The sequence below is a fragment of the Taeniopygia guttata genome, chromosome 13 (genome assembly GCF_048771995.1).
Source record: "Taeniopygia guttata chromosome 13, bTaeGut7.mat, whole genome shotgun sequence".
NCBI classification, from domain to species: Eukaryota; Metazoa; Chordata; class Aves; order Passeriformes; family Estrildidae; genus Taeniopygia; species Taeniopygia guttata.
In genome coordinates this window covers 92,163-107,416 of record NC_133038.1, presented here as the reverse complement: position 1 = coordinate 107,416, position 15,254 = coordinate 92,163, and the positions used below count along the sequence as shown (strand labels likewise).

Below are 15,254 nucleotides of genomic sequence, written 5' to 3'. Positions count from 1 at the left end.
GTGCTATCTTTTATATGATACATTACGTGTTAAATGTTTATAGTTTCTCCCCAATGCCTATTACCTATATTAAATGATGCCCTTCCACTCTAAACCAGAGTGCCAACATCACCAAGAACATGGAGGTAAGGAAGAAGAAAGAGGGAGGTCAGGGCAGGCTCAAATCCCTCCAACTTCTGACCCCCATGCACAAGATCAAAAACTCCCCTGTACAGCACTCAAAAATTCTTCCCTTTACTTTGTGACTACTTCTACTATAATATCTAAAATTTTGTGACTTCTTGTGCTTCCTGCAAGGTTGGTAAATCATTCCATGGTTCAAATCCAAAATCACAGCTGTTTCCAGCTGCCTGCCAGGGTCTCAAATGCTTCTGGCCTGGACGCAGAACATCCAGAAATGTCTGAGGGACATTTTGAGTTCCGACAGTTTGGGGTTTTTCTCTTCTCTGGTGACAGGGAGGGAAACTAATGGTCCATGCTGACTATTTACTTGACTATTTACATAACTGATCCTAAAAATCACAGAATCATAACATGGTTTCGGCTTGTAGCAACCTTTAAAGATCAACTAGTCCAACCCCCATGCCATGGGCAGGGACCACCTTCCACTAGACCAGGTTGTTGCAAAACCCCGTTCTACCCGGCCTTGAACACTTGAAGGGATGGGGCAAGCACAGCTTCTCTGGACAATCTATGCCAATGCCTCACAACCCTCACAGGAAAGAATTTTTTCCTAACATACCCTCTTTCAGTTTAGAAACGTTGTTCCATATCCTGTCCCTAGAGACCCTGGAAAAAGTCTCTCAGTGCTTATCATCCCCTCTGATGTACTGAAAAGGCACAACAAGGTCTCCCCAGAGCATTCTGTTTTCCAGGCCAAACCAGCCTTTCTTCATAGGAGAGGAGTTCTAGCCCTCTCATAATTTTCATGGCCTTGTCTGAACCTGCTTGAACAGGTCCATGTTTGTCATGTACAGGGGCACCCCAGAGTTGGAACACTGCATTCCAGGTTGGAAGGTGTTCTGGGGTAGAGGGGAAGAATTACCTCTCAGCCTGCTGGCCATGCTTCTTTTTATGTGGCCCAGGCTGCAGGATGGCTTTCTGGGCTGCATTTTACAGAGTCATATCTAGTTTTCTCTCTAGCCATGTATCCAAGTCCTTTGCTGCAGGGCTACTCTCAATCCGTTCATTCCCCCACTCTGTACTGATATTGAGGGGTGTCCCAAACCAGGTGTGGGACTTTGCACTCGTACTTGTTGCGCTTAATGAGGCTTGGGTGGGCCCACTCCTTAGGCTTGTCAAGGATGTTCTGGAATCAGCTGCACACCTTAGCTGGGTGTCATCCACAAGTTTATTGAGGATGTGCTGAATCTCACTGTCAGTGTCACTGATGAAGACACAAAATAGTATTGGTCCCAGTAAGGATCTTTGAGGGACACCTTCTGTTAGTGTTCTCCATTTGGGCATAGAAACATTGACAGTAACTTTAAGATGTGATCATCCAGCCTCTTCCTTACCCACGGAATAGTCCATTCATTAAACTGTATCTCTCGAATTTAATGACAAGAATGTTGTGAGGTACTATATTGAAGGTCTTACAGAAGTATAGGTATAGATTGCAGCTGTTTGCCTTTCGTTGTTTAATGATGCAGTCACTTCATTGAAGAAAGCCACTAGATTAGTCAAGTGTTATTTGCCCTTGGTGAAGCTGTGCTGGCTGTCTTTAATCTCCTCTGGCTTCCGTATGTCTTCTAGAAGAATCTGCTACATGATCTTACCTGGGTACTGTGATGAGGCTAACGGGTCAGTAATTCTCAGGGTCCTCGTTTTGACCTATTTTAAAAATGGGCGTGATGTTTCCCTGTTCCCAGTCCCTAGGGACTTCATCGGACTGCCAGGACTTTCCATGTGTGAAGGAGAGTGACTTGGCAACTACATCAGCCCAATCCCTCAGGACCCTGGGATGCATCTTACCAGGTTTCATGGACTTTTATATGTACCGGTTCCTCGGGTGCAGCCCCACCTCAAATACTGTCTGCAGTTTTGCACACCTCAGTACAAGAAGGATATCAAACTGTGAGAGTGTGTCCTGAGCAGGGTGACCAAGATGGGGAAAGGTGTCAAGGACAGGGCTTAGGTCACTTGTTTTGTTCAGCTTGAGGAAAAGGCTTAGGTCACTTGTTTTGTTCAGTTTGGAGAAAAGGCTGAGGGGTGACCTCATCACAGTCTACAGCTACCTCAAGGGGGTCAGCTGGTGTGGAGGTGCTGATCTCTCTCTGGTGCCCAGCAGTAGGATATGTGGAAATGGAAGGAAGCTGCATCAGGGGAGGTTCAGACTCTGCTTGGGCACTGGACTCCAGTTGGGCACTGGAGCAGACTTTCCAGGGAAGTGGTCAGGGCACCAAGCCTGTCAGGTTCAAGGAGTGTCTGGATGATGCTCTTAGTTGTATGGTTTAGTGTTAGGTGCTCCTGTGAGGAGCAGGGAGTTGTTCTCAGTGATCCTCATGGTCCTCTTCTTGCTTGAGATTCTGTATGGTCTTCCAACGAGAGGAGGAACCTTATCCCCCCAGTTTCTGCTCTGAGGTTCAGGGACTTGAGAGAGGTGAGAAGAGGGAATACAAATGAAAAACGATGGGAAATAAAAATGTTGAGTATGTCAGCTTTCTCCATGTCAGCTGTCACTTGCTCAGAGATCTTATTTAGTACAGATGGTGTGTGTTGTATACATTTTCTTTAATCTTCTTTTTCTGGCCAGGATAGCTGTTGAAACTCCTATTATTCTCTGCATCCCTTGTCAAATCCATTTTTGTCTCTGTGTTAGGTTTCCTGATGCCATCTCTGCACATCCAGGCAGCATCCAGGGTTATGTGTCCCTGGTTCTACTGCCTCTATATTTCATTCTTAGATTGTAGTTTGATCAGGAGGTTCTTCTTGACCTGTGTTCTTCCCTTGCCTTCCTTATTTGATTTTTCACATGAGGGAATTGAGAGCGCTCACACTCCAAGAAGAATGTTCTTAAAGAGCTGCAAGCTCTATTCTGTTCCCTTGTCCCTGAGGGCAGTTTTCCAGAGCGTCCCATACACTAATTCCTTAAGCAAATGAAAGTCTCCTCTCCTAAAATTCATTGTTCTGACTCTAGTCTTGATCTGGCCTACATCCCTCAAGGTTGTGAATTCCACCAAGTCCTGATCACTGCAGCCCTGGGTGCCACCAGTCTTGACATGTCTGATTAGTTCTTTCATACTGCAGTGTGACAGGTCCAGTAACGCTTCTCTTGTGGTTGGTCTCTCTATATCATGAATTAAGTTATTAAAGCACTCCAGAATTGTCCTTGATTGCTTGCAGCTTGCTATGTTGCTTTTCCAGCAGACGTCAAGGTGATTGAATTTCCCTATTCATCATGTGAGCATGATGCTTCCTGTGGTTGAAGTAAGAACACTTTTTCAACAGGCTCCCTTTGGAGTAAACCCCAGCAGTGAGGTTTTCTTTATTGGCTTCATCCCTCATTTTTGCCCATTTTTGCCATAAGTTCTTGACCTGTTTATCACTGTTTTTCAAGGATAGCTTTGTGTGGTCGCTATGTTGTTCTTTCTATATGGAGAGCACCTCCCCACGGTTTACCAGTTCTACAAATAATTGTATTATGCTTCAGCGATAAAGATTAGATTGTTGCTTTCTAGTTGCACAATGACTTCTGGCACCTCCTGCTCATCACCAAGCTGCATGCATTAGTATGAAGAGGCCCTCCAGCTGGGCTATCAACCTTACCCCTCTTGACAGGAACATGCTCAGATTATTTGACGGGTGTTTCCCCGTTGCTTCCTAATATGTTGGTAGCCCCTGGCTTTTGCCTGTTGCTCAAATTTGCATCTCCTTTCCCCACTAAATCTAGTTTTAAAGTTCTCCATAAAAGTCTGGTTAACTTGTTACCAGAGGCTTTGTTGCTCTGCTTGGGCAGGTGAATTCCATCTGTTCCCAAGAGACCTGACTTCTCGGAAGAAGATTTGTGCTCATAGCAGGCAAAACTATTGAGTATGGCACCAGCCACACTGCCAGGTATTCACCTGGTCAATTCATTACATCTGCCTGTATACCAGGAGGATAGAAGTGAACACCTGTGCTCTCAAGGGTTATATAGCTTCTTGTGGTGGTTCAAAATCACCTTATTGCAGTATCGTTGAACCCTACATGGAATAGTAGAAGCAGATGATAATCTGTAGGATTTGCGAGGTTTGACAACCTCTCAGTGACATTGTGAAGGGAGCATTAGCACTATTTAGCACACTCTACTGCTCAGGGACAATGTCTTGTTATATAGCATGTGACCTTAAAGATACATCGCAGTAATACTAAAAAAAACCCACCTCTTTGAAGATATAGTTTAGGCCTTTTTTTTAGATTTCTTTGCATGTGATATTAAAGACCTAACTTCATTTACAGCGCTTTACAATATTGGAGACATGGTTCATGCAGCACGAGGCAAATGGGGTATTAAAGCCAATTGCCCATGTATTAACAGACAGAACAAATCGGTGTTGAGACCAGCTGTCACTAATGGAATATCACAGGTATGTAATTTGAATCTGAAATTACCTTGTTTGACATTTACATTTTTAAGATCTATTAAGATGTTAGATTAATCTATTGTGAAACAGGAATTTTGCTTTCTCTATTCTGAAGGTTTTAGTTTAACAAAAGTGTTCTGGGTCACTTTTTGGAGACATGAACTGCATCTGTTGTCCACCAAGTTAGATATTATTTGGGTTAATACTCTTATGTGGAAACTGGGGAGGAAGCCATTTATATTGATGCTGCATTTTAAAACAAACCACTATGAGTATCTTGCAACATGTGTTTTTATTTTGTTGTGCTTCCTGAAGGAATCTAGAGCAGTTCTGTAACTATCAACACAAAAAAATCCTCCTGTAAAAAAAAACAACAGAAAGAAAGAAAAGGAAAGAAATCAAAAAGATTTGGCTTATGTTAAAAGATGATTAAAAGATGACATGGTAGGAATTCACACCACAGTGCAAAGGTGAATACACGTAGATAAAGAAGCTCTTGTTCTGCTGCTACCTAAGCATAAATGAATTTTACTGTATGCTTACAGCAAATGGAAAAAGAAAAACGACAGACAAACCCAAATGAATTTGATATTGAAAATGTCTTCCAAGTTGAACTCTTCCCTTTATTCAACATTTAGTGGTTTTTTTATATTTTTTGTTTTAGCTTCCAACTGTAAATACTAGTGCATCAGTCTCTGGAAACGAGAACACCTTTGCCACTGGAGCAGGAACAGCAGGAGTGGGGCAAGTAGAAATGGACACTGTACCAAAATCTGAAGCAACTGACAGTAGGATAGAAGAATCTTCAAAAGCAGAGACGTTACCAACCAATAACACTGGGGAAGTAAAGACTAACAGACCACTTTGTCCAGAAACAGCTCCATCATCAGCTTTACACTGGCTTGCAGATTTAGCAACGCAAAAAGCGAAAGAGGAAACGAAAGGTGAGCAGTAGAAATGCCCTCTGAGGTTGCAATGATAAATGATAACATAATATTTGATTGCTATACTTTGTGAGAGTATCTAGCCCTAAATAGAAAGGAAAAAGGTATGTTTTATTCCTTTGCATCTCAGAACCAGTTTTTTTCTACAGGCTTAGAAAAATGCAAAGCTGTAAAGATGATACAGCTGCAGACATTACTGTCTCACAGTTTATTTCTGTGCGTTTTGTATTTATTTTCTCAGAAGCTGATATCCTGATGTAAAATGATAGCAATTAATTTCAGATGCAGCTTTGCCACTTTATAACTGTTGAAGTAAATACAGCTCTTTTTTGTGCTATGTGAAGAGTGCATTTCCAAGGAACTGAGACTAGAGTCCAATTGGAGAGTTAGATTAAAGTTTAGAGCATCTTTAATACTCAGTAGCTGGAGTGAATACACTTCTAGAAGTCAGAGGTAGTATGACTAACACAGGATTTATTCCTTCCATGTGTCTAGAAGAGACTACTTTACATGTTGATGTTAAATGCTGGTGACTCATTTGCAAGTTTTGCCGGTCTTAGTCACGGTAATATTTTGACTACCATTAACATTTGAAGTATTTAATATCAAAATATTAATTCTGAAAATCGGGGAAATGTTTTTTAACTGTGTCCATTAAAAAATTTGTGTTTACATGTATCAGATCTTTTTGGATCAGATCTATTATGCTGTTCAAAACTCCTAGAAGCATATGAAGGGCAAAATCTGTGTGAAGTATCTTTGATGCTCATTGAGGTGCCTCATTCACTGTTACAGTCATAATTTACCATTACCACAAGATTCGTTAATATCCTATTTAATGCAAGAGCAAATAATTTCAGAAAAATTTGTGATCATTTTAACTTTGCTTCTTGGGGATTTTTTTCTCTCCCCTCCCTGTAATGTTTATATTTATCTTGCAGAATCAGGATCACTGAGATCAGTGCTTAATAAAGAATCCCATTCACCCTTTGGATTAGATTCCTTCAACTCCAGTACAAAGGTTTCCCCACTAACCCCAAAGCTGTTTAATAGCCTCTTGTTGGGCCCAGTGACATCTAGCAACAAAGCTGAAGGCTCCAGCCTCAGAGATCTGCTACACACAGGGCCAGGAAAGCTTCCTCAGGTCCCATCAGACACAGGAATCCCCTTTCCTCCAGTCTTTTCTGCAGCTTCTACGGTAAATAATTTTGTATTCCTTCAATGATATCTGTTCTGGGGAAGAATTTTCATCTAAATGTTTTTATAGTATTCTACTCTTGAATGTTGAAACAAATGTAATGCCTTGCCAAAACTCACCACCCCACAAATTTCTGGAGAATTTTCATGCTAATTTTTAGTTTCAGTTTACTATTGCTGAGGAGAGGCTATTCTCTTTGAGAGACCAAGAAAGTGGGTTAAATATGGCCTATAATTTGTTCAGTTGATAATCAGCATCCCTGCAAAGTTCACTTTAAATGTCACATCTTTAAAAATACTGTAAGAGCATACCACAGAAAAAAAGACAAAAACTTAAGAATCAACTAGTCCCTTCAATTTAAGTATACTTGAAAGGCATTTGAGCTAGAGTATACTTAGGCAGGATCTGCTGCTCCAGCCGCATCACTGCAAATCTACGGGGCCTAATGGGGATTAATTCAAGAATTTTCAGAGAACTGCTGATGTCATCACAAAGCCTCTCTCAATGAGTTTCATGTGGTCTTGGGAATCTGGAGTGACCCCAGCTGACTGGAAGCTGGCAATCGTTGTCCTGATTTCCTAAAAGGGCAAAGAGCAGTACCATGGAAACCACAGCCATGTCAGTCTCACTTAAGTGTGCAATAAAATAATGGAAAACCTTATTCTGGGAAGTATTTGAAAACATCTGGAGTACAACACAGTTGTCAGTCACTGCCAGCATGGTGTCGTGTGGGTGAAAGTCCTACTTGTTGAATGTGATTTCCTTCTATCATAGGGCTACCTCATTTATCTGGGAAAGCCAGTAGATGTAATCTTTCCGGAAGTACATTTTTGATTATGTCTCTCTCAATATCATTCTGCACAAAATGTCCAGCAGACAGCTGAACAGCCACATTTGGACAATGTGCTCAGGCAAAGGGTGGGATTCTTGGTGTGTCCTGTGCAGGGCCAGGAGTTGGACTCGATGATTCTGATGGGTTGCTTCCAACTCAGCACAGTTTATGGTTCTGTGATTCTGTGAGTTTAAGGTGTAGTTGCTGTTTCTGAATGCCTTTTCTGGAATAAGGATGCTTTAATCCATTTTGGAAGAAATAACTTTGAAAAAAAACCTGATCAAATCAATGCTATTTGGAGTGGTTAGAAGCATTTAGTTTAAGGAGAAGTTCTGTGGAATTTATCAATGCTTAGGTCTTTTTAGCTAATACTTTCTTCAAAAGCTTAGGCAGATAAGAGTAAGAAGGAAGATGAAATGGCTTGTTTCATAGCTGATTTTTTTTTTTTTACTCTCTGCCAGGCAGGCTGGCTGGCATCTTGATAGTAGTTCATGTTTGTTGGTTTTGGGAGAGGGAACTGTACGTGAAAATATAATGCTGCTACAGGAAAGTGAATCCAATAATATTTCTGCCTCTCATCACTGAGTACAGGCAAAGAAATTGTGGTCACTTGTTTTCAAGCAACTTACTCCTTCAAGGCTTGAGATAGCCCGTCTGAACTTGTATCCTTGTCCTGGCAGTTCTACGCATTGTCTCACCACATCTAATCAGATGTATTGTGTAATGTGTTTTTTCACTTTCCTGACTTCTGATCTTCACTGAGTAATTTGGATTTAAAGAACTTACGGAGAACTCTGGTCCATCTCCTGCCTTGGATGTCTGGATGCTTCATATAGAATGAACAAAACATATCTGAGAAACAGCAGGTGTATTACTCAAATTGAGAGAAGCAAGACTGTTGCTCATGGAGAGAATCATCTTGATCTTTCTGGAGCATTGATAGTCTGTTGAAGAATAATAAGCATGGTCTTTAATAATTAAGATAAGCATGGTAGTTAATAATTAAGCTGTGTATTATCTATCTTTCTTACAGCCTCTAGAGAGTCAGAGTAATGGTGCATTTTTAAGACCATCCAAAGCAGATGATGTTATGATCTAGTCTTATTTGGATAAGATGGGCTGTAGAAAACTAACATAATTCCAGGCAGCAGTACAGAGTGGAATCAGACTAGCAGTGGGGTAGTGCCTCTTAAAGGAGCCCAGGGTCCTGGAGGACAACAAGCTGCACCTGGGCCAGCACTGTACACCTGCAGCTGCAAAGGTGAACAGTCCTGGGCTGTATCAGGAAGCGTACAGCTGGAGCACATCAAGGAATGTGGTTATTTCATTCATCCCCTGTTGGGCTACATCTGGAACACTGTTTCCAGTTTTGATTTCCCTGGGTGAAGAACGACAGTGAAAAATTGCATGGGATCCAGTGAAGGATTAAAGCATTGGAGAGCTTGACACATTTGGAAAGGTTCTAGAAAATGGTTCTCTTCATCCTAGAGAAGAGAATGCTTTGGGGATCTGATCAATCTACCATTTCTAAAAGGTGGTTGTGGGGAATATGGAGGTACTTCTTTCATAAAGATGCATGGTTAACAGAGCAAGGGGCAATACCAGTTTCTTTCAGGAGAAATTCTATCTGGATATAAGGAAAAATTCTCCCTTTGCATTCAAAGAGTGGAATTGGCTGCCCTGAGAAGTGAATTCACTTTCTTAGTAATGGGATGAGGAAAATATTATTAATATATAAGATATTAATGAAGTTGGGAAAAAGATGGACTATTTTTAATATCAAAAATCATTAAAGTTTTCTATTTTATGTCTGCATAATATTTTTCAAGGTAGCCTTCAGCTGGTTATTTTAACTTCTACCATTGTAAAACAGAGCCATAGCCATTTCTGTACTTACTTGCATACGTGTCTGTCTCTGAGCCAGTTTGTTTCTGATGTATGTTTTCCTGGTAGCAAGGTGTCTGTGACTAAAGTCTGAAGGAGAGCAGATGTATGTTAATACTTATACTGTTGCAAGATTAAACTTACCTTTGGATTTACATCTTATAGGGGGTCAAAGGTAAAGCCAGCCTGCCAAACTTCTTGGACCATATCATTGCTTCTGTGGTGGAAAATAAGAAGACGTCTGATGCTGCAAAACGAGCTAGTAATTTAGCTGACTGTGGCACACAGAGAGAGGTGAAGGAAATGGTAATGGGATTAAATGTGCTGGATCCACACACTTCTCACTCTTGGCTGTGTGATGGTAGACTTCTTTGCCTTCATGATCCCAGCAACAAAAACAACTGGAAGATCTTCAGGGAATGCTGGAAACAAGGCCAGGTAGGTGATAAGTATCCAGCCCTTGCTGCTTATAAGTGTCCCGAAATTGCAGTTGGTATGTTGTTAAAAACAGTCTATTCAAACTTTGGCTCCTGAGTGAATATGGTGAATGAATACTTCAACTGTAGCTTTATAAAGAGGGGACCCAGCAGCCCTGTTCACTCTATGCTATATTTACTTAGGCCCATGTACTCTTGCATGTTGAGCTTTTCTCAGCTTACCATCATGAGAGTGTTTGCTGTGACAGCCCTTTTAGTTGTGTGCTTTGTGCTGAACCTTCTCTGCTCTACTACAGCCTGGTAGTGAATCCACTCTGATTTCCTGAGTGCACCTTAGCATCTACCCCACACTTGATGCTTTATAGCCTCAGGGAAAGATCCATTTCCTTCCAGCTGCAGCATATACAAGAGCGAAAATGCTGCATGCAGTAGTCTACTGAATTTTGGATGTACTTGATATAGTGTCTCACCCTGAGCCCTACAGCCAGTGGGAACCCAAGTATTGTTCTGGATTCAGCAGCTTGTGCATGGAGCACTCTTGTGGATTGTCTGAGGTGCCATCAAGCAGTTAGGCTTTCAGACAACAGACTGTACCTTACACTTGCCCTCAGCATAGCCACTTTTTCAGATGTCAGTCTGTAGTGCTGCAGCTTAGACTTCTCCAGAGAGTCAGTAAGATCAGCCTGGTCAGACAACCTGAATTGTTAAAAATGGGTGAGTAATTGCTGCTGCAAAGGAAGTGCACCCACAGTTCTAACAGAGGATAATGGCCATTGCTGTTCAAACTGTATTCTTGGCATTTGGTCCTGCAGCTGCCTCTGACACAGTTACCTTCACTAACTACTCAAAATTGTGGCCATTAATGCTAGAACATTAGGTCCCTCATCATCTTTTCTGCAGAAGTGCTTGCTGTCAGTTAGTTTGTTGTTACAGTGCTAATGCGCTTGGCAGTCGTATTCCATACTTATTTGTGATTTTTGACAAGACCCTGAGATGTGGTGGAAGAACAGGCTGCATATACCTCTCTTGGCATCAGAGTCTACTCCTGACAGAAGAAGAGTACTTTTCATTTAAATGTCATCTGTCCCATGGAGCTGCACATTCTCTGGGTTTGCCTGGGCATGAGCACAGCTAGCGCATAGCCGTGAGAACTGCAAAGATGGCTGTTGTGCCACCAGCCGCATTCCTGTCCATGATTCCTCTGGTCAGCTCCTAAGAGTTGGAGGAAGCTGGAGGAAGTTACTGTGCAGCACACCCTTGCTTGTCTGACTAGAAACTTCACTGCCAGCTTCCCACTAAGTGCCTTCCTGTCCTGACTTTTTTGAGATGCATAGGAATCTCTTATTTTTCATCCTGTTATATTTTTCTGATTTATAAGGGATTTCAGATCATTCTTTTGCAGTGCTGTGGTGTCCATCATCTGCTTTTCTTTTCTAAGAGCTTCTTAGTTTCTGGTTAGCATACTTCGATAATTTTCTCAACACTTTCTGTCAGGAAATACTACTGCCTCTCCTAGGAGGATCCTAAACATCTTGGGAATGCCTACAAAAAATGTGCTTGTGGGTTTCGTTGCCAATGAGACTGGTTAATCACCATGTACAAGATGCTTCTTGTGACTGTGGGGTTCTTGACAGGTGATGAGTCTTGAAAGACTGCTTATGGAGCCAAGAGATGTGATTATGGATCTTGTGTCCAATGTGTAGTTTGCAGTGTGGAGCACCATCCAAATTGGTGCACACCCTGAGGCTCTGGTTACAACTGCCATGCTCATGGTACTCTTTGTGACCCACTATTTTAGGCTTTGCCCCAAGGTATGCTATAGATGCTTTTGGATCATTTTATCATTCAGAGGACCCCTTGAATAGGGAGAGACTGGGCATGTCCTTTGCTCATTCAGCCATTCTCAAGGTGGTGTTGCAGTCATTGGAGTTTCCTGTTGAAATGTGAAAAGGAATCAAACAACTTCCCTTGTTCCTGCATAAGAGAGAGCATATCATCCAGGCAGGTGTTAATGTCTCAAGAAGGTTATTTTAAAATAATTTCTTCAAGCAGAGACTCTCTGAAGAAACTGTGCTGTGTCACTGTTCTTCCTTGGCTTACATCCTCCTGTACATCTCAGCTGCACCTTTAAAAGTGAAGTGAAAGAACATTAATTCTACCACCATTCCCCAAATCCTCTCCCTGTTTTGTGTTTTGTAAAAGGTTATTTGGAAAAAAACCCTTATCCACCCTCCCCAGCACAATAAATGCTCACTGGACACTAGGTCTGTACTATATGAAGATGTTGGATATAGTGGCACCCCAAATTGTTAAGAGAAAATTATTTTCCCTTAATGCTTAGATAATTAATGGCACTCTTTCAGTGTCACTCAAAATAGCAACATTTTTTGAGTCCTTCATCTTAGAAATTGAATTGTCAGAAATAAATTAAACTTTGTCTTATCCCAGGATTCACTGAGACCATAAGAGTAATTCTTGAAGTTGTTTTTAAAGAGCACTTTGCTCTCCTGAAAATGGTTGTTGCTCATCTGGGTATACTGTTAGGATTCTCATCCTATAGCAACTTGATATTTTCTGAATTTTCATGCTAGGATTTCTCTTTTTTTGAGACACTGAAAATATGGTATGGTACTGGCTTTTTTTTTTTTTTTTTTTTTTTTTTAATATTGTTATCTCCCTGTAGTTTGAGAGCAGATTTGGCAGGGGATGTCTACCAGGCAAGTCCATTGTCTTTTTATCTTGGACCCCTATCTGTGTTATTCACTATTCTATTCACTAGAGAAAATATTTTCTTTCTTCTATGGCAAATTTGCTGCTTAATGGCCAGAAGAGTTCTACTAAGTTAAGTAGTTTGATTGTTTTGGGGTTTCTTTTAATTGCTATTTACAAGTGGTCAAGTGAATACAACAGGGATCAAAATGTCATTATTTTTCTGTACTGAAGACAGCTGGTTTAGTCATCAGTTTAAAGTCTACCAGGCAATGCTTTCTACACATCCTGTGAAAGGTACTGTTATTTTACTCATACATGATCCCTAGAATATGCTTAAACTTTTTTATTGCCTTAATTGTTACCATTTTTGCTGGGATGAGTATATTCAGATTTCAGATTGCTGTATTTGCTTTGTTATAGGGAGGTTTGCTGCTTGCCTGGGTGTCACATTTGGGACATAGTGGGAAGACTACTAAAGCTTATCTGTTCCTCAAACATGTGCCCTCTGCCACTTTTCCATATTGGCACACAGAGTACTACTGGAGAGACCATGACAGTATGAAAAGTGACTGTATGGCTCTGGAAGTGTTAATCAAAGCCATGGAGTCCTCATAGTTTTCTTACTCTTGCCAGTGAAGGGTAGGGGAGTGGATAGATCCTGCATGTCAACCACAGTTTGCACAGCTGATTTTAACCAAGAGGGTTTTGTGATCATGGGAACCTCTTTGAGGATTGAGGATTGCATGGAAAAGATAGGATCCATTTAAGCAAAAAAAAAAAAAAAAGCATCTTTGCCAACAGGCTGGCCAACCTTATGAGGAAAGCTATAAGCAGGAACAAGGGAGGGGAGAGTATGACCAGTGATCAAGGAAGGAATTGATTGATTTGGCAAGCAAGCAGTGTGAGGTGATGTGAACAGGAGTAATCCCGTGCTCAAGAAACCAACGATGAAAGATGTCCACCTCAAGTATATGCATGTAAGTAAGGTTCTGTGTGCATCACGGCATTGTGAAGAAAGCTCTCACGCTGTTTCTGGGAAATCAACATGACTTGATGTCTTTCTGAAGTACCTGTACACTAATGCACGCAGCACATTGAACAAAGAGGAGGAATTAGTGTGCAGTTGCACATTGGTATGATAAAGTGGTGGGATAGCTCATGCAGCTGTAGTATGGGAAGGAATAGGTAGAGACTGTTCAGGAAGGACAACACAGGAATGACAGGCCAGGAAAGTAAGCAGGGAACATTGCTGTCTTTGTGAGGAAGAACCTAGAATGCTTGAAATTGTGTAGGAACTGATGATTAGCCCTCCAAGAACTTAGGAGCCGGGATTATTGAGCAGCGTAACATGGACAACATTATGGCAAGTATCTGTCATACCACCCTGATACCTGCTGGAGCAACAACACAACAGGTCACAAGCAGTCTTGAAGTTTTCTGAAGTGCATTGATATCAATGTTCTGAGAGAGCTGATCAAGGAAACAGCTGGGGAAGGGGGCTTGTTCTGGACCTCTTGCTTTCACACAAGGAAGAACTGGTGGTTAATGGGGAGATATGGGGCACCTTTGGCTGCAGGGACTATTAGATGATGGCATTCAGGTCAAGATTCTGAGAGGAGGGAGCAAAGCAAAAAATCTTGATCACAAATCTGGGCTTTGGGAGAGCAGGCTTTTGCCTTTTCAGATACTTGCTTGGAAGAATCCCATGGGAATATGGTCATGAAGAAAAGAGAAGCTCAGGAAAACTGATTCAATCATAACCAGCCTTATAGCCTTCTGTAATGATATGTCTGTCTTGGTACCTGAAGGGAAAGTAGTGGATGTTTTTTGTATTAACTTTCATAAAGGCTTTTTACACTGTCATAATGTCATAAAAGTGATGGTAAATGAGCAGTGTGATAGACTTAAAACTGACTGAAATGCCATGTGTGAGAGCACTGTCACTAGTGGTATATCATAGGGGGTCACTTTTGCACTGAGTAGTACTTGCCATGTCATTAGTGACCTAGATGGGATAGGATTCATACACCCTTAGCAAGTTTACAGGCAATACAAAACTAGGAGGAATGACTCATACAGCAGATGGTTCTGCTGCAATTCAGAGGGTCTGAACAGGCTGGAGAACTGGACTGAGAAGAATCTGGTGATGTTCAGCAAGGGAAAATGTAATGTCCTGTACATCAGGGAAGAGTAACATCCTACAGCAGTTGCTGAGAAGCAACCATTTGGAAGGTGGTTTTGCCTAGAAGGATCTTGGGGTCCCAGTGGGCAAGGGAGTGACCATGAGCCAAGAATGTGTCCTCACTACAAAGAGAGTTGTCAGCAAGTCAAAGGAAGTGATGGTTCTCCTTACTGTGTTCAGTTCTGGGCTCCCCAATTCAAAGGATTTGCAGACTTACTAGAGGAAGCCCAGCAAAGGGTCACAAAGATGATGAAGGGACTAGAACATCACTTAGATGAAGAGAGGCTGAGCAAGCTGGGACTGTTCCGTCTAGAGAAAAGAAGTCTCAGGAGAGTGTGGGGAGAAAATCTTAAGAAGAGAGAGCCAGGCTCTTCTTGTCAGTGCCCACTGACAGGAGAAGTGGGAGTGGGTGCAGGAAGTTCAGCCTCAACACAAGAAAATACTCTTTTTTGGTGTGAGGGTAGTCATTGCCAATCTAAATGTTTCTGTGGGGTTTTTTG

General features: G+C 41.6%; 1 protein-coding gene across 2 annotated transcripts in view; it reads left to right on the top strand.

The window, feature by feature from the left end:
* Positions 1–15,254, top strand: part of KDM3B (lysine demethylase 3B) — a 47,593-nt gene that overhangs the window by 19,983 nt on the left and 12,356 nt on the right. Inside the window, exons 13-17 of one of the 2 annotated variants that reach the window (XR_012058078.1) lie at positions 4,441–4,568; positions 5,230–5,509; positions 6,451–6,707; positions 9,589–9,861; positions 13,374–13,549. Coding sequence is in view for 1 of the 2 variants with exons in the window: in XM_030283705.4 (XP_030139565.1) it covers positions 4,441–4,568; positions 5,230–5,509; positions 6,451–6,707; positions 9,589–9,861 (938 nt within the window). In the remaining variant the exon portion in view is untranslated. The remainder of the gene's footprint in view (positions 1–4,440; positions 4,569–5,229; positions 5,510–6,450; positions 6,708–9,588; positions 9,862–13,373; positions 13,550–15,254) is intronic. The other variant, XM_030283705.4, reaches the window with a different exon arrangement.